Genomic DNA, 22,739 nt, shown 5'->3' on the forward strand with positions numbered 1-22,739 from the left:
ATAAGTGAGCTGGAAAACAAAATGGTGGAAATAACTGCTGAGGAGCAGAATAAAGAAAAGAGAATGAAAAGAATTGAAGGCAATCTCAGAGACCTCTGGAACAACACTAAACACACCAACATTCTAATTATAGGGGTCCCAGAAGAAGAAGAGAAAAAGAACAGGTTTGAGAAAATATTTGAAGAAATTATACTCAAAAACTTCCCTAACATGGGAAAGGAAATAGTCACCCAATTCAAGGAAGCACAGAGAGTCCCAAACAGGATAAACCCTAGGAAAGACACACCAAGTCACATATTAATCAAACTAACAAAAATTAAATTCAAAGAAAAAATATTAAAAGCAGCAAGGAAAAAACAAAAAAAATGACCTTATGGGGATTCCTTTGTATGTTATCAGCTGATTTTTCAGCAGAAACTCTGCAGGCTAGAAGGGAGTGGCAGGATACTTAAAATGATGAAACAGAAAAACCTACGACCAAGGTTACTCTACCCAGCAAGGATCTCATTCAGGTTCAAGAGAGAAATCAAAAGCTTTGCAGACAAGCAAAAGATAAGAGAATTCAACACTACCAAACCAGCTTTACAACAAATGCTAAAGAAACTTCTCTAGGCGGGAAACACAAGAGAAGGAAAAGACCCACAAAACCAAATCCAAAACAATTAGGAAAATGGTAATAGGAACATACATATTGATAGTAACCTTGAATGTAAATGGATTAAATGCCCCAACCAAAAGACACAGACTGGCTGACTGGATACAAAAACAAGACCCATATATACACTGTCTACAAGAGACCCACTTCAGACCTAGAGACACATACAGACTGAAAGTGAGGCGATGGAAAAAGATATTCCATGCAAATGGAAATCAAAAGAAAGCTGGAGTAGCAATACTCATATCAGATAAAATAGACTTTAAAATAAAAACTGTTACAAGAGATAAGGAGGGACACTACATAATGATCAAGGGATCAATCCAAGAAGAAGATATAACAATTGTAAATATTTATGCACCCAGCCTAGGAGGACCTCAATACATGAGGCAAATGCTAATAACCATGAAAGGAGAAATCGACAGCAACACAATAATAGTAGGGGACTTAAACAGCCCACTTACACCAATGGACAGATCATCCAAACAAAATAAATAAGGAAACACAAGCTTTAAATGATACAATAGACCAGATAGATTTAATTGATATTTATAGAACATTCCACCCCAAAGTGGCAGTATACACTTTCTTCTTAAGTGCACATGGAACACTCTCCAGGATAGATCACATCTTGGGTCACAAATCAAGCCTCGGAAATTTTAAGACAATTGAAATCATATCAAGCATCTTTTCTGACCACAATGCTATGAGATTGGAAATCAATTACAGGAAAAAAACTGTAAAAAACACAAATACATGGAGGGTTAACAGTGCACTACTAAATAACCAAGAGATCACTGAAGAAATCAAAGAAGAAATTTAAAAATACATAAAAACAAATGACAATGAAAACATGATGACCCAAAACCTATGGGATGCAGCAAAAGCAGTTCTAAGAGGGAAATTTATAGCAATTGAATGTCACCTCAAGAAACAAGAAAAATCTAAAACAAACTAACCCTACACTTAAAACAACTAGAGAAAGAAGAAAATAAAACCCCAAAGTCAGTAGAAGGAAAGACATCATAAAGATCAGAGCAGAAATAAATGAAATAGAAACGAAGAAAACAATAGAAAACATCAATAAATCTAAAAGCTGGTTCTTTGAGAAGATAAACAAAATTGATAAACCCTTAGCCAGACTCATCAAGAAAAAAGGTAGAGGATGCAAATCAACAAAATTATAAATGAAAAAGGAGAAACCAACCACAACTGACACTGCAGAAATACAAGGGATTATAAGAGACTACTACAAATAATTATATGCCAAAAAAATGGACAACCACCAACAAATTCTTGGAATGGTACAATTTTCCGAGACTGAACCAGGAAGAATTAGAAAATATAAACAGACCTATCACAAGTAATGAAATTGAAACTGTAATTAAAAATCTTCCAACAAATGAAAGTCTGGGACCAGATGGCTTCACAGGCGAATTCTATCAAACATTTAGAGAAGAGCTAACACTGATCCTTCTCAAACTCTTCCCAAAAATTGCAGAGGAAGGAACACTCCCAAATTCATTCTACAAAGCCATCATCACCCTGATACCAAAACAGAAAATTATAGACCAAATTATAGACCAAAAAAAGAAAATTATAGACCAATATCACTGATGAACATAGATGCAAAAATCCTAAACAAAATGCTAGCAAACAGAGTCCAACAACATATTAAAAGGATCATACACCATGATCAAGTGGGATTTATGCAAGGATTCTTCCGTATATGCAAATGAATCAGTGTGATACACCACATTAACAAATTAAGGAATAAAAAACATATGATCATCTTAATTAATGCAGAAAAAGCTTTTGACAGAATTCAAAACCAATTTGTGATAAAAACTCTCCTGAAAATGGGCATAGAGTGAACCTACCTCAATATAATAAAGGCCATATATGACAAACGCACAGCAAACATCATTCTCAATGGTGAAAAACAAAGTATTTTCACTACGATCAGTAACAAGACAAGGATGTCTACTCTTGCCACTCTTGTAGTTTTGGAAGTCCTACCCATGGCAATCAGAGAAGGAAAAAAAAGGGATACAAATTGGAAAAGGAGAAGTAAAACTGTCACTGTTTGCAGATGACATGATACTATGCATAGTAAATTCTAAAGATGCCACAAGTAAACTACTAGAACGAATCAATGAATTTGGTAAGGTTGCAGGATACAAAATTAATGCACAGAAATCTCTGGCATCCCTACATACCAACAACAAAAGGTCAGAAAGAGAAATTAAGGAAACACTCCCATTTACCACTGCAACAAAAAGAATAAAATACCTAGGAATAAACCTGCCTAAGGAGGTGAAAGACTTGTACGCAGAAAAGTATAAAACACTGATGAAAGAAATCAAAGATGACATAAACAGATGGAGAGATATACCATGTTCTTGGGTTGGAAGAATCAACATTGTGAAAATGACTATACTACCCAAAGCAACCTACAGACTCAATGCAATCCCTATCAAACTACCAATGGCATTCTTCACAGAATTAGAGCAAAAAATTTTGCAACTCATATGGAAACACAAAAGACCCTGAATAGCCAAAGTAATCTTGAGAAGGAAAAATGGAGTTTTCAGGCTCCCTGACTTCAAACTATACCACAAAGCTACAGTATTCAAGACAGTATGGTACTGCCACAGAAACAAATATAGATCAATGGTATAGGATAGAATGCCTGGAGATAAACCCATGCACATAAGGTCACCTAATTTACAAAAAAGGAGGCAACAACACACAGTGGAGAAAAGGCAGCCTGTTCAATAAGTGGTGCTGGGAAAACTGGACAGCTACGTGTAAAAGAATAAAATTAGAACACTATGTAACACCATACATAAACATAAACTCCAAATGGATTAAAGACCTAAATGTAAGACCAGACACTATAAAACTCTTAGAGGAAAACATAGGAAAAACACTCTTTGACATAAACCACAGCAAGATCTTTTTTGACCCACCTCCTAGAGTAATGGAAATAAAAACAAAAAGAAACTAATGGAACTTAATGAAACTTCAAAGCTTTTGCACAGCAAAGGAAACCATAGACAAAACAAAAAGACAACCCTCACAATGGGAGAAAATATTTGCAAATGAAACAACAAAGGATTAATCTCCAAAATATACAGACAGCTCATGGAGCTCAATATCAAAAAACCAAACAATCCAGTTAAAAAATGGGCAGAAGACCTAAATAGACATTTCACCAAGGAAGACATACAGGTGGCCAAGAAGCACATGAAATGATGCTCAGCATCACTAATTATTAGAGAAATGCAAATCAAAACTACAGTGAGGTATCACCTCATGCTGGTCAGAATGGCCATTATCAAAAAAGCTAGAAACAATAAATGCTGGAAAGGGTGTGGTGAAAATGGAACCCTCCTGCACTGTTGGTGGGAATGTAAATTGATACAACCACTATGGAAAATAGTATGGAGATTCCTTAAAAAAATTAAAAATAGAATTATCATATGACCCAGCAATCCCACTACTGGGCATATACCCTGAAAATACCATGATTCAAAAAGAGACATATACCACAATGTTCACTGCAGCACTATTTACAATAGCCAGGACATGGAACCAACCTAAATATCCATTGACAGATGAATGGATAAAGAAGATGTGGCACATATATACAATGGAATATTTCTCAACCATGAAAAGAAATGAAATTGATTTATTTGCAGTGAGGTGGATGGACCTAGAGTCTGTCATAAAAATTGAAGTAAGTCAGAAAGAGAAAAATACCGTATGTTAATGTATATATATGGAATCTAAAAAAAAAAAAACATGGTACTTATGCAGGGCAGGAATAAAAATGTAGACATTGAGAATGGACTTGAGGACACAGGGTGGGAGGAGAAAGCTGGGGCAAAGTGAGAGTAGCATTGGCGTATGTACACTACTGAATGTAAAATAGTTAGCTAGTGGGAAGCAGCAGCATAGCACAGGGAGATCAGCTCGGTGCCTTGCAATGACCTAGATGGCTGGGATAGGGAGGATGGGAGGGAGGCTCAAGAGGGAGAGCATATGGGGACCTATGTATGCATATTGCTGACTCACTTTGGTGTACAAAATTGTACAGCAATTATATTCCAATAAAGATCTATTAAAGACCTTTATAAAGATAAATAAAGATCTAAATAAAGATCTATATAAAGATCTATATCTATAAAGATATTCCAATAAAGATTATATTCCAATAAAGATCTATTAAAAAAATCAACTACAAGAAAAAGAAATTGTAAAAAACACAAACACATGGAAGCTAAACAATATGCTACTAAATAAGCAATGGATCACTGAAGAAATCAAAAAGAAAATCAAAAAATACCTAGAGACAAATGAAAATGAAAACATGATGATCAAAAGCCTGTGGCATGCAGCAAAAGCAATTCTAAGAGGAAAGTTTATAGCAAAACAAGCTCACTTAGGAAAAAAGAAAAATCTCAAATAAACAACCTAACTTTATACCTAAAGGAACTAGAGAAGGAGTACAAAGCCCAAAGTAGTAGAAGGAAAGAAATCATAAAGATTGGAGAAGAAATAAGTGAAATAGAAACTAAAAAAAAATAGAAAATATCAATGAAGCTAAAAACTGGTTCTTTGAAAAGATAAACAAAATTGATAAACCTTTAACCAGGCTCATCAAGAAAAACAGGGAGTGGGCCTAAATCAATAAGATGAGGAAGGAAAAAGAAGTTATAACTGATAGCACAAATTACAAAAGATCATAAGAGATTACTATGAACAGCTATATGCCAATAAAATGGACAACCTAGAAGAAATGGACAAATTCTTAGAAATGTACAATCTCCCAAGATTCAACCAGGAATAAACAGAAAATGTGAACAGACCAATTACCTGTAATGAAATTGAATCAGTAATTTAGAAACTCCAAAAAAAACAAAAGTCCAGGACCAGATGTCTTCACAGATGAATTCTACTAAATATTTAGAGAAGAATTAACACCTATCCTCTCAAATTATTCGAAAAATATTTGCAGAGGAAGGAATACTCCCAAGCTTTCTATGAGGCCAATATCACCCTGATACCAAAACTAGATAAAGATGTCACAAAAAAGAAAATTACAGGCCAGTATCACTGACGAATATAGACACAAACCTCCTCAACCAAATATTAGCAAACTGAACAATACATTAAAAGGATCAGGGAGGAACCAAGATGGGGGAGAAGGACGTGCTCTCACTCCCTCTTGCGAGAATACCAGAATCACAACTAGCTGCTGGACAATCATCGACAGGAAGACACTGGAACTCCCACAGAAGTCCACCGACTGGACTGAAGGTTCTGAGCCCCACGCCAGGCTTCCCAACCTGGGGGTCTGGGAACAGGAGGAGGAATTCCTAGAGAATCAGACTTTGAAGCCTAGTTGGAATTGATTGCAGGACTTCGACAGGACTGGGGGAAACAGACTCCACTCTTGGAGGGCACACACAATGTAGTGTGTGCATGGGGACCCAGGGGAAGGAGCAATGACCCCAGGGGGATGGAACCAGACCTACCTGCTAGTGTTGGGGGGTCTCCTGCAGAGACGGGGTGGTGGTGCTGTGGCTCACCGTGGGGACAAGGACACTGGCAACAGAAGTTCTGGGGAGTACACCTTGGCGTGAACCCTCCCAGAGTCTGTCATTAGCCACAACAAAGAGCCCAGGTAGGCTCCAGTATTGGGTTGCCTCAGGTCAAACAACCAACAGGGAGGGAACCCAGCCCCACCCATCAACAGTCAAGCAGATTAAAGTTTTACTGAGCTCTGCCCACCACAGCAACAGTCAGCTTTACCCACCACCAGTCCCTCCCATCAGGAAACTTACACAAGCCTCTTAGACAGCCTCATCCACCAGAGGGCAGACAGCAGAAGCAAGAAGAACTACAATCTTGCAGCCTGTGGAACAAAAACCACATTCACAGAAAGAAGACAAGATGAAAAGGCAGAGGGCTATGTACCAGATGAAGAGACAAGATAAAACCCCAGAAAAACAACTAAATGAAGTGGAGATAGGCAACGTTCCAGAAAAAGAGTTCAGAATAATGATAGTGAAGATGATCCAGGACCTCAGAAAAAGAATGGAAGCAAAGATCAAGAAGATACAAGAAATGTTTAACAAAGACCTAGAAGAATTAAAGAACAAACAAACAAAGATGAACAATACAATAACTGAAATGGAAACTACACTAGAAGGAATCAATAGCAGAATAACTGAGGCAGAAGAACGGATAAGTGACCTGGAAGACAGAATGGTGGAATTCACTGCTGTGGAATAGAATAAAGAAAAAATGAAAAGAAATGAAGACAGCCTAAGAGACCTCTGGGACAACATTAAACACAACAACATTTGCATCACAGGGGTCCCAGAAGGAGAAGAGAGAGAGAAAGGACCCAAGAAAATATTTGAAGAGATTATAGTCAAAAACTTCCCTAACATGGGAAAGGAAATAGCCACCCAAGTCCAGGAAGCTCAGACAGTCCCATACAGTATAAACCCAAGGAGAAACACACCGAGACACATAGTAATCAAATTGGCAAAAATTAAAGACAAAAATTATTGAAAGCAGCAAGGGAAAAATGACAAATAACATACAAGGGAACTCCCATAAGGTTAACAGCTGATTCTCAGCAGAACGTCTACAAGCCAGAAGTGAGTGGCATGATATACTTAAAATGATGAAAGGGAGGAAGCTACAACCAAGATTACTCTACCTGGCAAGGATCTCATTCAGATTTGATGGAGAAATCAAAAGCTTTACAGGCAAGCAAAAGCTAAGAGAATTCAGAACCACCAAACCAGCTCTACAACAAATGCTAAAGGAACTTCTCTAAGTGGGAAACACAAGAGAAGAAAAGGATCTACGAAAAAAACCCAAAACAAGTAAGAAAATGGTCGTAGGAACATACATATCGATAATTACCTTAAATGGGAATGTATTAAATGCTCCAGCCAAAGGACACAGGCTTGCTGAATGGATACAAAAACAAGATCCATATATATGCTGTCTACAAGAGACCCACTTCAGACCTAGAGACACATACAGACTGAAAGTGAGGGGATGGAAAAAGATATTCCATGCAAATGGAAATCAAAAGAAAGCTGGAGTAGCTATACTCATATCAGATAAAATAGACTTTAAAATACAGAATGTTACAAGAGACAAGAAAGGACACTACATAATGATCAAGGAATCAATCCAAGAAAAAGATATAACAATTTTAAATATATATGCCCTCAACATAGGAGCACCTCAATACATAAGGCAACTGCTAACAGCTATAAAAGAGGAAATCAACAGTAACACCATAATAGTGGGGGACTTTAACACCTCACTTACACAAATGGACAGATCATCCAAAATGAAAATAAATAACAGAAGCTTTAAATGACACAATAGACCAGATAGATTTAACTGATATTTATAGGATATTCCATCAAAAACCAGCATATTACACTTTCTTCTCAAGTGCGCATGGAACATTCTCCAGGATAGATCACATCTTGGGTCACAAATCAAGCCTCAGAAAATTGAAATCATATCAAGCATCTTTTCTGACAACAACGCTATGAGATTAGAAATGAATTACAGGGAAAAAAACGTCAAAAACACAAACACATGGAGGCTAAACAATACATTACTAAACAACCAAGAGGTCACTGAAGAAATCAAAGAGGAAATCAAAAACTACCTAGAGACAAATGACAATGAAAAAACGATCCAAAACCTATGGGATGCAGCAAAAGCAGTTCTAAGAGGGAAGTTTACAGCTATACAAGCCTACCTCAAGAAACAAAAGAAATCTCTAGTAAACAATCTAAACTTACACCTAAAGGAACTAGAGAAAGAAGAACAAACAATACCTAAAGGTAGCAGAAGGAAAGAAAGCATAAAGATCAGAGAAGGAATAAATGAAATAAAAACAAAGAAAATAGCAAAGATCAATAAAACTAAAAGCTGGTTCTTTGAGAAGATAAACAAAATTGATAAACCATTAGCCAGACTCATCCAGAAAAAGAGGGAGAGGACTCAAATCAATAAAATTAGAAATGAAAAAGAAGCTACAACAGATACCGCAGAAATACAAAGCATCCTAAGAGACTATTACAAGCAACTCTATGCCAATAAAATGGACAACCTGGAAGAAATGGACAAATTCTTAGAAAGGTAAAACCTTCCAAGACTGAACCAGGAAGAAACAGAAAATATGAACAGACCAATCAAAAGTAATGAAATTGAAACTGTGATTAAAAATCTTCCAACAAACAAAAGTCCAGGACCAGATGGCTTCACAGGTGAATTCTATCAAACATTTAGAGAAGAGCTAACACCCATGCTTCTCAAACTCTTCCAAAAAATTGCAGAGGAAGGAACACTCCCAAACTCATTCTATGAGGCCACCACCACCCTGATACCAATACCAGACAAAGATACTACAAAAAAAGAGAATTACAGACCAATATCACTGATGAATATAGATGCAAAAATCCTCCACAAAATACTAGCAAACAGAATCCAACAACACATTAAAAGGATCAAGCTCCATGATCAAGTGGGATTTATCCAAGGGATGCAAGGATTCTTCAATATATGCAAATCAAACAATGTGATACACCATATTAACAAACTGAAGAATAAAAACCATATGATCATCTCAATAGATGCAGAAAAAACTTTTGACAAAATTCACCACCAATTTATAATAAAAACTCTCCAGAAAGTGGGCACAGAGGGAACCTACCTGAACATAATAAAGGCCATATATGACAAACCTACAGCAAACATCATTCTTAATGTTGAAAAACTGAAAGCATTTCCTCTAAGACCAGGAACGAGACAAGGATGTCCACTCATACCACTATTATTCAGCATAGTTTTGGAAGTCCTAGCCACAGCAGTTAGAGAAGGAAAAGAAATAAAAGGAATACAAATTGGAAAAGAAAAAGTAAAACTGTCACTGTTTGCAGATGACATGATACTATACATAGAGAATCCTAAAAATGCTAGGATAAAACTACTAGAACTAATCAATGAATTTGGTAAAGTTGCAGGATACAAAACTCTTGCATTCCTATACACTAATGATGAAAAATCTGAAAGAGAAATTAAGGAAACACTCCCATTTGCCATTGCAACAAAAAATATTACATACCTAGGAATAAAGCTACCTAGGGAGACAAAAGTCGTGTATGCAGAAAACTATAAGACACCGATGAAAGAAATTAAAGATGATACCAACAGATGGAGAGATATACCATGTTCTTGGATTGGAAGAATCAATATTGTGAAAATGACTATACTACCCAAAGCAATCTACAGATTAAATACAATCCCTATCAAATTACCAATGGCATTTTTTACAAAACTAGAACAAATCATCTTAAAATTTGTATGGAGACACAAAAGACCCCAAATAGCTAAAGCAGTCTTGAGGGGAAAAAACGGAGCTGGGGGAATCAGACTCCCTGACTTCAGACTATACTACAAAGCTACAGTAGTTAAGACAATATGGTACTGGCACAAAAAGAGAAACAGAGATCAATGGAACAAGATTGAAAGCCCAGAGATAAACCCATGCACCTATGGTCAACTAATCTGTGACAAAGGAGGCAAAGATATACAATGGAGAAAAGTCAGTCTCTTCAGTAAGTGTTGCTGGGAAAACTGGACAGCTACATGTAAAAGAATTAAATTAGAACACTCCCTATACACAAAAATAAACTCAAAATAGTTTCGAGACCTAAATGTTAGACCAGACACTATAAAACTCTTAGAGGAAAACATAGGAAGAACACTCTTTGACATAAATCACAGCAAGGTCTTTTTTGATCCACCTCTTAGAGTAATGGAGATAAAAAGAAAAATAAACAAATGGGACCTAATGAGACTTCAAAGCTTTTGCACAGCAAAGGAAACCATAATTAAGATGAAAAGACATCCCTCAGAATGTGAGAAAATATTTGCAAACAAATTAATGGACAAAGGATTAATCTCCAAAATATATAAATAGCTCATGCAGCTCAATATTAAAGAAACAAACAACCCAATCCAAAAATGGGCAGAAGACCTAAATAGACATTTCTCCAAAGAAGACATACAGATGGCCAAGAAGCACATGAAAAGCTGCTCAACATCACTAATTATTAGAGAAATGCAAATCAAAACTACAATGAGGTATCACCTCACACCAGTTAGAATAGGCATCATCAGAAAATCTACAAACAACAAATGCTGGAGAGGGTGTGGAGAAAATGGAACCCTCTTGCACTGTTGGTGGGAATGTAAATGGATACAGCCACTATGGGGAACAGTATGGAGGTTCCTAAAAAAACTAAAAATAGAATTACCATATGATCCGGCAATCCCACTACTGGGCACATACTCAGAGAAAACCATAATTCAAAAAGACACATGCACCCCAATGTTCATTGCAGCACTATTTACAATAGCCAGGTCATGGAAGCAACCTAAATGCCCATCAACAGATGAATGGATAAAGAAGATGTGGTACACATATACAATGGAATATTACTCAGCCCTAAAAAGGAATGAAATTCAGTCATTTGTTGAGATGTGGATGGACCTAGAGACTGTCATACAGAGTGAAGTAAGTTAGAAAGAGAAAAACATATATCGTATATTAATGCATGTATGTGGAACCTAGAAAAATGGTACAGATGAACCAGTTTGAAGGGCAGAAATTGAGACACAGATGTAGAGAACAAACGTATGGACACCAAGGTGGGAAAAACCACAGTGGGGCGGGGATTGTGGTGTGTTGAATTTGGTGATTGGGATTGCCATGCATACACTGATGTGCATAAAATTGATGACTAATAAGAACCTGCAGTATAAAAAAACAAACAAATATAAAAAACAACTAATACTAAACTGTCTTTGGGTTATTTGTATGGAAATATGTTAATATAAATGTTTCAGACATTACATGAAATTTCTAAAAATCTTATATGTTCTGGTATAATGTTATAAGTCATAATTCTGGTTATTACTTTAAAATGTATATCTCAGAAATAACTAAATTTCCTTGTCAATTGCATTATTATGAGCTTTCATAAAATCTTTAACCATGGTTATTTTTAAGTCTTTTGTCATTTACAGACAGTTCTGGGTGTACTCTGATGCTTCTGCAAAAGTGTTCCTATAATAGGGTTTCATCTTCAAGGAATTCATGGAAAAGACTCTGACATGTACAGGTTTCTGTTAACTGACTATACTGCTGAACTGCATGAATAAGCATTTTCAGAACTCTAATGGAAAACTGATGAATTCATAAAAGTGCTAACAAAAGATCAAGATGAAACAAAAATTAATTACATGGGACTGAGTGAACTGATGAGGATGATTATAATTTTTGTGACTTTCTGTTTGAATAAAAATAAAAAAATCCCACAAGGACTCAGAGGCAAAAAATATACAAATCAATTTTCACTGCAAAGTAAAGGAGCTGTTACAGTGGAGGATTACCGGACTGAATGTCAAAATTATGACATAGTATGAGTGTGTTTTGTGTTTGGTAATTGCAATCATTGTTGCTTTTGTTGTGGTCATCCATTTACAATGCTTGGTGTCAGTTTATTTATCTCTTGTAAAAATAAAATACAGTGTGTGTATGTGAGAAAAAAATAAAATAAAAAGGATCAGACACCATGATCACAAGGGACTTATCCCAGGGATGCAAGAATTTTTTAATATCTGCAAATCAATCAGTGTGGCACACCACATTAACAAACTGAAGAATAGAAACAGTATGATCATCTCAACAAATGCAGGAAAAACTTCTGCCAAATTTCAAAATCCATTTATTTAAAAAATTCTCCAGATAGTGTGCATAAAGGAAGCATACCTCAACATAATAAAGGCCATATATGACAAACCCATAGCTAACATCATACTCAATGGTGAAAAGCTGAAAGCATTTCCTCTAACATCAAGAATAAGACAAGGTTGCCCACTTTTGTTACTTGTATTCAACATGGTATTGGAAGTCCTAGCCACAGTAATCAGAGAATAAAAAAGAAATAAAAGGAATCCACATTGGAAAGCAAAAGTAAAACTGTCACTGTTTGCAGGTGACATGATACTATATATAAAAAATCCTAAAGTTGCTACCAGAAAACTACTAGAGCTCATCAATGAATTTGGTAAAGTTTGCAGGATATAAAATTAATACACAGAAATCTCTTGCATTAATATACACTAACAGACTATCAGAAAGAGAAATTAATGAAACCAACCCATTTACCATCACATCAAAAATCATAAAATACCTAGACATAAATTTACCTAAGGAGGTAAAAGACCTGTACTCAGAAAACTGTAAGACACTGCTGAAAGAAATCGAAGACAACACAAAGAGATGGAAAGATAAACCGTGTTCCTTGATTGTAAGAATTAATATTGTTACAAGGGCCAAACTACCCAAGGCAGTGTACAGATTCAGTTCAATCCCTATCAAAATACCAAGGGCAGTTTTCATAGAACTAGAACAAATAATTTTCAAATGTATACAGAAACACAAAAGACCCTGAATAGGTCAAACAATCTTGAGAAAAGAACAGAGCTGGAAGAATCATGCTCTCTGACTTCAGTCTATACTCCAAAGCTTCAGTAAACAAATCAGTATGGTACTGGCATAAAAGCAGACACATACATTAATGGAACAGAATAGACAGCCCAGAAATGCTCACACACTTATGGTAAATTAATCTATGACAAAGAGGCATGGATATACAATGGAGAAAAAACAGTCTCTTTAAAAAGTGGTGCTGGGACAAATGGACAGCTACATGTAAAAGAATGAAATTAGAACATTCTCTAACACCATATACATAAATAAACTCAAAATGGATTAAAGACCTAAATGTAAATAAAAGTAAAGACCTAAATGTAAGACCACAACCCATAAAACTCCTAGAGCAATACATAGGCTGACATTTTTGGGGGTATCTTTCTCTTAAAGCACAGGAAATAAACAAATGTGACCTATTTAAACTTGAGCTTTTGCACAAAAAATGGCAACCATCAACAAAACAGAAAGACATCCTACTGAATGGGAGAAAATATCTGTAAATGGTATGACCAATAAGGGGTTAACCTCCAAAATATATAAACACCTCATACAACTCAACATCAAGAAAACAAACAACTCGATTTTTAAAATGGAAAGATCTGAATAGACATTTTTCCAAAAAGGACATGCAGATAGCCAACAGGCACATGAAAAGCTACTCTACATCATTAATCATATGGAAAATGCAAATCAAGATCACAATGAGCTATCACCTCACACTTGTCAGAATGGCTTTCTTCAAAAAGAACACATATAACAAACATTGGCAAGGATGTAGAGAAAAGGGACCTCTTGTACACTGTTATTGGGAATGTAAACTGGCGCAGCCACTGTGGAAAACAGTATGGAGGTTTCTCAAAAAACTAAAAACAGAACTACCATATGACCTAGCAATTCCACTCCTGGGTGTATATCCAAGAAAACAGAAAACAACAAACAAAAACTCAAAGCACTAATTAAAAAACAAACATGCATCCCAATGTTCACTGCAGCATTATTTACAATTGCCAAGATATGGAAGCAACCTAAGTGTTCATCAGCAGATGAATAAAGATGTGGTATGTATATGTACAATGGACTACTACTCAGTCATGAAAAAGAATGAAAATTTTCCATTTGCTACATGGATTGACTTGAAGGATCTTATGCTAAGTGAAATAAGTCAGACAGAAAAACTTTATGATGTCACTTATATGTGAAATCTAAAAAATACAACAAACTAGTCAATATAACAAAGCAGAAAGAGACTCACAGATATAATGAACTAGTGGTTACCAGTAGGAAGAGAGAAGAGGAAGGGGCAAGATAGGGGTAGTGAACAAAGAGGTATAAACTATTATGTATAAAGTAAGCTACAAGGATTCCAAAAGAGGAAATAGAGCCAATATTTACAATAACTATAAATGGAGTATAACCTTTAAAGCTGTAAATCACTGTATTGTACACCTGTTACTTATATAATGTACATGAAATATACTGCAATAAATTTTTTTATTTAAAAATAAATAAAAATTTTAAAAAATGGACACATTAGAAGGATCATACACCATGATCATGTGGGATTTACCTCTTGAATGCAAGGATGATTCAACATATTTAAATCAATAAATGTGATATACCACATTGATAGAATGAAAGATAGAAACCATATGATTATCTCACTAGATGCAGAAAAAGCATTTGACAAAATTCAAATTTTCACATTTTCATGATAAAAACTCAACAAATTGGGTATAGAGGGGTATACTTCAAGATAACAAAGGACATAAATGATAAGCCCACAGCTAACATTATACTCAATTACGATTATTTGGAATAAGTTAAGTTTAGAATCAGTGAAAGGTCCTATATCCATGACATTTTTGAGAATCATACATCCATGCTGGACCTCAAAAATGAAAATGAAGTATACTAGAGAAAATGCCAACCAATGAGTCTGTGCGTGTTCAATTTCTCTCATAAAAAAGTGGGATAAAGGATCAAGTCATTCAATTGCTGAACAAGGATATAATTCTGTGGTTTGTTTAAATAATACAGTATCTTCCCCTTATTGGGTAATTCCAAAGATTATTATAGTCTGCCTGAGATAAAAGCAAACAGAGGAACAGAGTGATAAATAATACTAAGTGGCAGGATGAAAATTTGCTTAGAGATCAGAGTCCAGAACCTGCTAAATTGATTAGGTCAGAGTGGGAGATGCAGGATTAAAGAGGCCTGAGACATGGTTATTCATGTGCTCCTGGGGAATACCTTCTAAAGCATGCTCACTCCATATTTTACATCCTCAGAAGAGCTTGGGGACTTGAAAAACCATAACTCTATAAGGAACAGTATTATCCCTTGTTTTGGTTTTTTTTTGTGTGTTGTTTTTTCTTTTTGTAAGTATCTCTGTATATTTCTTATCCTTGATATATTTAAAAAAAAAATGAACATGTCCTAAATGTCTTTTCTTCAGTCTGTAATCATCCTATTGGGACAAAACTATGCATAACTCATTCAGGAAATTTTCTCTTACTCTCGGACTAAGTTCAATTATGTCATCTGCCATGTTTGTCCACCAGAGAACCCTGTTTTACAGCAATTTTTCCAGTGTACTATAAATGTCTCTTTACATGTCTCCCTCCCATGTGAACTTTGAATTTCTGGACTGCAATATCTAAGTTAAATTTTTTTCTCTTCTCAGTCCTTATAATAACATTCCTCCTGCAATAAATGTTTGAGCAAATGAATGAATAAAATGTGACCTTATCTGGGTAGCTAAGATAAGGATTTCAAGATGAGATCATCTTGAATTAGGGTGTATCAAAGAGAAACTGCACCAGACAAATTAAACAGGTGAAGAAAACTTTACTCAAGTCTTGCAATAGGGGAGAGAGATTGAACTTAACTCCCCTGAAACAAAAGACAGGAGGTTTTTTGATGCTGAGGTGAGCTAGTGGAAAAGTATTGGAAGATGTTAGAGGAGAAGTTGGTCAATGTGATTAGGTCATTGTGTTTGCTAATTGCCACCTAAGTTAGATTCCTACTCTTCCACAGAGACTGGAAGATAGGAGCACTATCTTTCTTGATGATTTTATTTTAAAGGGATGGCTCCCAGGTCCTTGAGAAAAGTGTTCCTGGATAATAGAACTGGCAAACGGCTGGGAGAAGAGAAATAATTTACAATTGCAAGTTTTCTACGGTAAAAGCTCTAAGACAAGGGAGATCAGGTGCCTAGAGTCAGGAAGAAGCCTGTCTAAGCTTTAGTCAAGCTTTAGCTTTAGGGAAAGTTAAGGCTGTCTTGGTCACATGGGCCTTGAATCCACAGTGTCCTTGTGTCCTTGTAAGAGACAGAAAAGAAGCAGACATAGAGACATGGAAGGAGAAGGCCATTTGAAGACAGAGACAAAGATGGGAGTGATGTATCTACAAGCCAAAGAATGCTAAGGATTTCCAACAGCTACTAGAAGCTAAGAGAAGCCTGGAATGCATTCTCCCCAGAGCCTTCAACCAACCCTGCCAACACCTTGATTTAGGACTTCTGGCCTCTAGAACTGTGAGAAAATGGATTTCTGGTTTTTAAGACTACCAATTTGTGGTAATTTGTTATGGTACACCGAGGATTGTAATATACCATGTTTCTGGGAAGATTTTTCTCTACTTCCCATTTAATTCCAAACATAAGAATTGTACATCTCATTTAAGCCTCATCTTAATTGTTTTGTCTTCCATTACTTTTTCTCTTATTCTCTTCTCTTTTGGTACACCTAAAAGTCATGGCTTATCCCTCTGAATTTTTTTGATAATGATAATGACAAGGATAGTATAGCTGATACTTGTTTAGTATTTGCTCCATCAAAGGTATTTATGTCTTATCCCTTTTTAATTTTTATAAATACATAACAAGGAAGGTACTATTATTTTTTTGTATTAAAAATGGAGACAGCAAGGAACAGAGTGATAAATAATACTAAGTGGCAGGATGAAAATTTGCTTAGAGATCTGAGTCCAGAACCTGTTTCTTAACCATTTTACTACATTTTTCTGTTTATATCATTGAATACTTATCTCTCTTATGTCTCATGTTGTATTATAGTTATTTATACATTTTTCTTTTCCAGTACAAACTATTCAACTGAGATAACTAGAAATCAGGTGCACAAGCATATCCATCTAATCTTCCCATTTTAAAGGCTTTCTAACATTATGTCTATTGTTATGCATGTCTTTATCTTAAACTTTTATAATTCAAGAAGGAATTTGAGGCAACTTGCTTGAACACCTTTAACCTTTAACTAATTTAAAAGTTCTGTCTCATTTATCTTTTCACAGCATTTAGCACAATTCTTTGAATATCAGAAGTGCCCAAATTTTGTTGAATGAATATAGTTAACCCAAGTCTCAGCCACAGATGCCCCCTAACTCCCCAGCATTCTAGAATCATTTTAATATTTCAATAGAATGGCTAGGGCCCCTATTCTACATGCAGTGGGAAGCTTACTGCTCTTCTGCCCCACAATACTTGTGAATCTTATGGGTTAGGAGAGGGCTCCATATATTTTCCCTGGTCACCTGTCACTTGAGTTATTTCCCTTTGAATCCCTGCTATTAGCTCCACTCTAACGACCTACCTCTTGAGATTGTCGTCTTCTTGCTCTACTGGACACTGCTCTGCTGACATAAGAGTGTTGTGTGGTAGACTCTTCTTGATGGCCTGGAATATAAAGGGGATTAAAACATCACAACTTTCATTTATTCATTCAGTAATTTACCAAATATACACACATTCATTCAGTGTCTAGTGGCACCGTGTAGGTCACTGTGGAGTCAATGATAAAAAAAACAAAGTCTCCACAATCATGTAGCTCATATTTCTAGTCAGGAAAAAAAAAATTTCATACAGGCTCACAGATAAATGTAAAGTTATGATTGAGATAAGTATGATGAAGGAAATGCCCATGGCGGATTGAGAGCTATGGTAGTGGGCTTGAACTGAGAAGCTGAAGAAAAAGTAAGCATTAACCAGCCCTGCAGCAGAGAGAGAGGAGGAGGAGAAGGACATTGGAGAAAGGGGTGGTGACAGCATGTGCAAACAAACAATAGTCAGGTGGAGCAAGGCACATCACAGTAACTGCAAGAAAGCCCATGTATTAGGAACGCATAGACCTGGGCCCAGAAGGGAGAAAAGTAAGTCTGGAGAAGCCACGCAAGCCACTTAAACAAATGCACAGTCTACGTCAGGCTTCCTCAACAAGGAATATAATCTTACTCCTAAAGTTAATGTGGAATTACTGAAGAGTTTGAAGTCAGGGATTGACATGATCCACATTGTATTTTGAAAAAAAAAATTCTGGCTACTGTATAGAGACAAGAATAAAAAGGGTAAGACATGGTGGATGCAGGGATTATAAAAAGGGAGGCCTTAATCCAGGTAAGAGATGATGGTTTAGATTAGGAAAATGATGATGGAGATGACGATAAATGGAAGGATTTGAGAAGTGTTTAGTGCAGCATAAAGCAACCTAGTGATATGAGAGAAGCATGTCAAAAAGGGTATAGACAACAACTTGAAAAAAGTGCATATTAGACATTATAGTCTTAAAAACTGATCAGACTTTTTGAATATGGAAATTTTCACCAGCTCTGTCTCTCCTTAGACTCTTTCCTAAGAGCTTTTCTTTTAAACCCACTTTCTCTCCTTCAAAACCATATTCTCTATCACCATTTTGTTGCATCACATATTTCTGAGCTCACAATAATTTCTTCATAATAAATTTAATAATATAATTATGTGGATGGTTTAACACTAAATCTCCACTAGTTTAGGACCCAGCTTTGTACTGCCAACACTTCCATTGAGCTGTTGCTAAATTTTCTGCCACAGTTCCACCCTTATTTGAGAGAAGTATTGAAGTCACATCAGTTTTTTTTCTTTTTTAATACATCTTAGATCAAATTCTTAGGCTTAGAATTCCACCAGAACTTCCAGGGTCATGGGGCTGTGTACAGCGACGGGCACTTTCATCTCCCTGTTGGGCATAGTCTATTTCGGGCTCCCTTAAGCCTTTCATACTCTAGCCTCTCATTTGCTACTGACCAGCTGTAGTATTTACATCTCCTAGGAGAAGATTGCCTTTTTATTATTTTCTAGTTCTCATTCTGTATGTCATGCCCTACCCTCAGAAATGTCAGCTTTAAGAACCCAAATGGCTTACAGAAACTAAAAGCTAATATGTAGTAGTCTACACAGAGTAGTTTTCTATGTTAACAATATAGAATCAAAAATCTTAATAATGAGGATTTGTAAATCTATATATTCTGGGGAGGAAGACTATCTATACCTAATATTGGATCTGTTCTTGTGCTCTTTTGAAGAGAACATTCTTCTAAGCCAGAAATCCCCTTGTTTGCATATCCAGATTTTTTTACCAAGGCAGACAAAGAGTTGGCAAGAATCATTGACCATCACGTGAGATTGACTTTCTTAAACTAGAAGCAAAAGCTTTGTTCTTTAAAGGCATTTTGAATCAGAAAGTGTAGTTCTGAAATGGAAACATTAATACATGGAACTCAAAAGTAGAACCATGATTGAGATTTGCCAAACTGAATTATATCTCACTGTACTATCTATATACCTCAGTGCCTTCATTGGATTACAGAAAATTTGGCTTTCTGCCATTTACAAAATACTAGCCTTATCCTGTTTCCTGAATTAGTTCTGATTTTTTTGTGACAAGAATCTGATACTGAACACTGAATTCTTCTGTAGTGTAGTTTTAACAACAGAATAAAAATCTTTTGACTCAATTTTCAGTGACTATTCTTTACCCCTGAAATATTAGAAAGACTTTAATCATTCTGTTCTTGGTATCAGTTAAATAAGCAGTGACAATACAAGGCCATTTACTTAACATATTTTAATCCACTAAGCTATATATATTTTTTTCTTTTTTTTTTTTGCGGTACACGCGCCTCTCACTGTTGTGGCCTCTTCCATTGCAGAGCACAGGCTCCGGACGCGCAGGCTCAGCGGCCATGGCTCACAGGCCCAGCCGCTCCGCAGCATGTGGGATCTTCCCGGACCAGGGCATGAACCCGTGTCCCCTGCATTGGCAGGCGGACTCCCAACCACTGAGCCACCAGGGAAGCCCCCAAATCATTTTATGACTACTTCTTTTTAGGAGTAGAGTTGGAGTAGGAGAGAGAGTACTTATTTTTGTCTTTTCTTTTAATACAATATAGATTCAATCGCATATAGAATGTGTTTAAATTATTTTTATCACCAGTTCAGTATTATTTCTCAGATTGTATTTATAGTCCCATGGTTTACGTTCCTTTTAATTAGTGATATTTTGGGAAAGAATAAATGATTATCTCATTTATTGATCCCATTAAATAGTTATTTATCACATAATCAATATTTTAGCCACCCTAGCAGTGGCCACAAGTATTGGAGTTTGGAAACTGAATGATACCCTGGAATCACAAAATGAGAACTATAGTATTGTTATTTTATTCACTAATAACATTTATGCTAAACCAGTATATCATATGTACAGGGCATTATAAAAAATTCCTAATGGTTCATAAATTGCAACAACCATAATTTTACCATTCACTTCAACTAACTTATCTGGAATATATTACAAAAGATAGCAGGTTGCCAATGTATATATACACACACATAACATAGTGTAGTTTTAATAACAGAAGAAAAATCTTTTGCCTTATCATTCTTTACCCTTGAAAGTTTCAAAAGACCTTGATCACTTTGTGATTAAACACATTGGCCTAAAGAGACAGAGGACAGTGTTTTGAGTGACAGAGAAGAGGCTAGGAAATGCCTCCTAAAAACCATCGTCTTTTCATCCTTCCAAGGGTATAAGCAATATCTAAGCAATCACTGCCATCAATCTTTATACAGACGGGTAAAGGAATCCTTTCTGCAAATGTGTTTGAGAATGGATAGGATCCAAATTGTTTGATCTGTGGCTAGCCTAATCAAATACTTAGCAGTTTAGTAGTATTGATTTGGGAAGGTTTATGAAAGTTTCTCTGGATATCACATTTTAAAAAGTATTCATCTATATACTATTTCCTTTGACATAGCTATAACTATAGTGCTTTGTACTTACATCTCACACTTTACAAAATGCTCTTACATTAGTTAATTTAATCCTTACAACAACTCTGTAAAACATTTACCAGTAAGAAGAATGTAGCTTTACAATTCAGTTAATTGTCCCAGGTTTTAAAGTTAGTAAATGACTGAGTCTATATATAAAACCAGATACTTGGACTTCAAATCTACTTCTCAGTTTTTCATAGTTGCTCAATTTCTTGGCTTATAATTACTAATCTAAATGGGGGTGGGAAGGTGGAATCTGTAGAACTGACAAGAAACAAAAACACACAGCTACAGTTTTAACTGTACCTGTTGAATTTTATTGAATTTTACCGAGTGTCCCTGATATACAAGGAATAGGGCAGATACCTAATTGTTCAGCAGACATTAAGGTACTGTACCTTTTACACTGCTGGTACTCTATAGCGTGATGACTGAGTCCTGAGTGAATGGGCTGAATAAAGCAGTATGGTGCTTCTATTTCCCATCAACTTCAAGCATATCTGCAACCTCCTAGTTGCCACAATTGATGATACTAATGGGAAATAAAAGTAAAGACAATGATTTATCCAAATTGAATTTGTCATAGTCAACAGAGAAAAAAATGGGAGAAAGAAGTTTACATTTTTCTGGGGCTAACAAAAAGAAGGATTATACCATTATGGTGCATTCCAGCCAAGCCAAATTCTAACAAGGAACTAAAAGAGGAAGAGCTGCTTCCTGGTGGTTAGCAATACGGTACCCCATTACTGCTTTTATACATGCTGTGCAGGAAACCAAAGAATTCTATTTCACTGAGAGTTCTTAAGAATTAATCCTCTGTTGATTTTTCACAATGTAAAGATCAAAGTCGTAAAGTACATAAAGGGTAAATTAGATGTCTTTGTTTATAGGTACTATCATTATTACACCAACTATTACTTTTATATTATAACATAAAATTGGTGTTTATTTCAAACAATTGATATTTACGTAGTTTATTATATGAGAAAAAATTGTATGTCACAGATGGGTATCATAGAATTGTAGACTAAACCAAGGCCTGAATTTTAGCCTATGCTGGAATGTTCTGAAAGTTTTGCCTCAATTTTCTGGATATTTCATGTAAAAATGGCTTCTGAGAAATGACACTTATATGAGTAATAACTGTGTTTAGAAACATTCTCAAGATAAGTGCAGGAAACTTTCCTATTATGTCTTTAAAGCTTAACTGGAAATTTAAAAAGTAGATATGATTTTTTGTTTAATATTTAATCTGAGTGTGTTGACATTTAAAAAATATTTATTGCCTTTGGAAAGCTGAGTGATAGATTCTGAGGTTTAGTTTTGCTTATGAATATCTGTATATCCTAGATGAAAAATCA

General features: G+C 35.7%; 1 protein-coding gene across 1 annotated transcript in view; it reads left to right on the forward strand.

Moving 5' to 3' along the window:
* Nucleotides 1-22,739, forward strand: part of TMEM232 (transmembrane protein 232) — a 225,899-nt gene that overhangs the window by 202,109 nt on the left and 1,051 nt on the right. Inside the window, 1 exon segment of the mRNA XM_027101246.1 lies at nucleotides 19,626-19,719. Coding sequence (XP_026957047.1) covers nucleotides 19,626-19,719 — 94 coding nt within the window.

Source organism: Aethalodelphis obliquidens, unplaced genomic scaffold, assembly GCF_003676395.1.
Source record: "Aethalodelphis obliquidens isolate GAN/ISIS:26980383/991018 unplaced genomic scaffold, ASM367639v1 scaffold4, whole genome shotgun sequence".
NCBI lineage: Eukaryota > Metazoa > Chordata > Mammalia > Artiodactyla > Delphinidae > Aethalodelphis > Aethalodelphis obliquidens.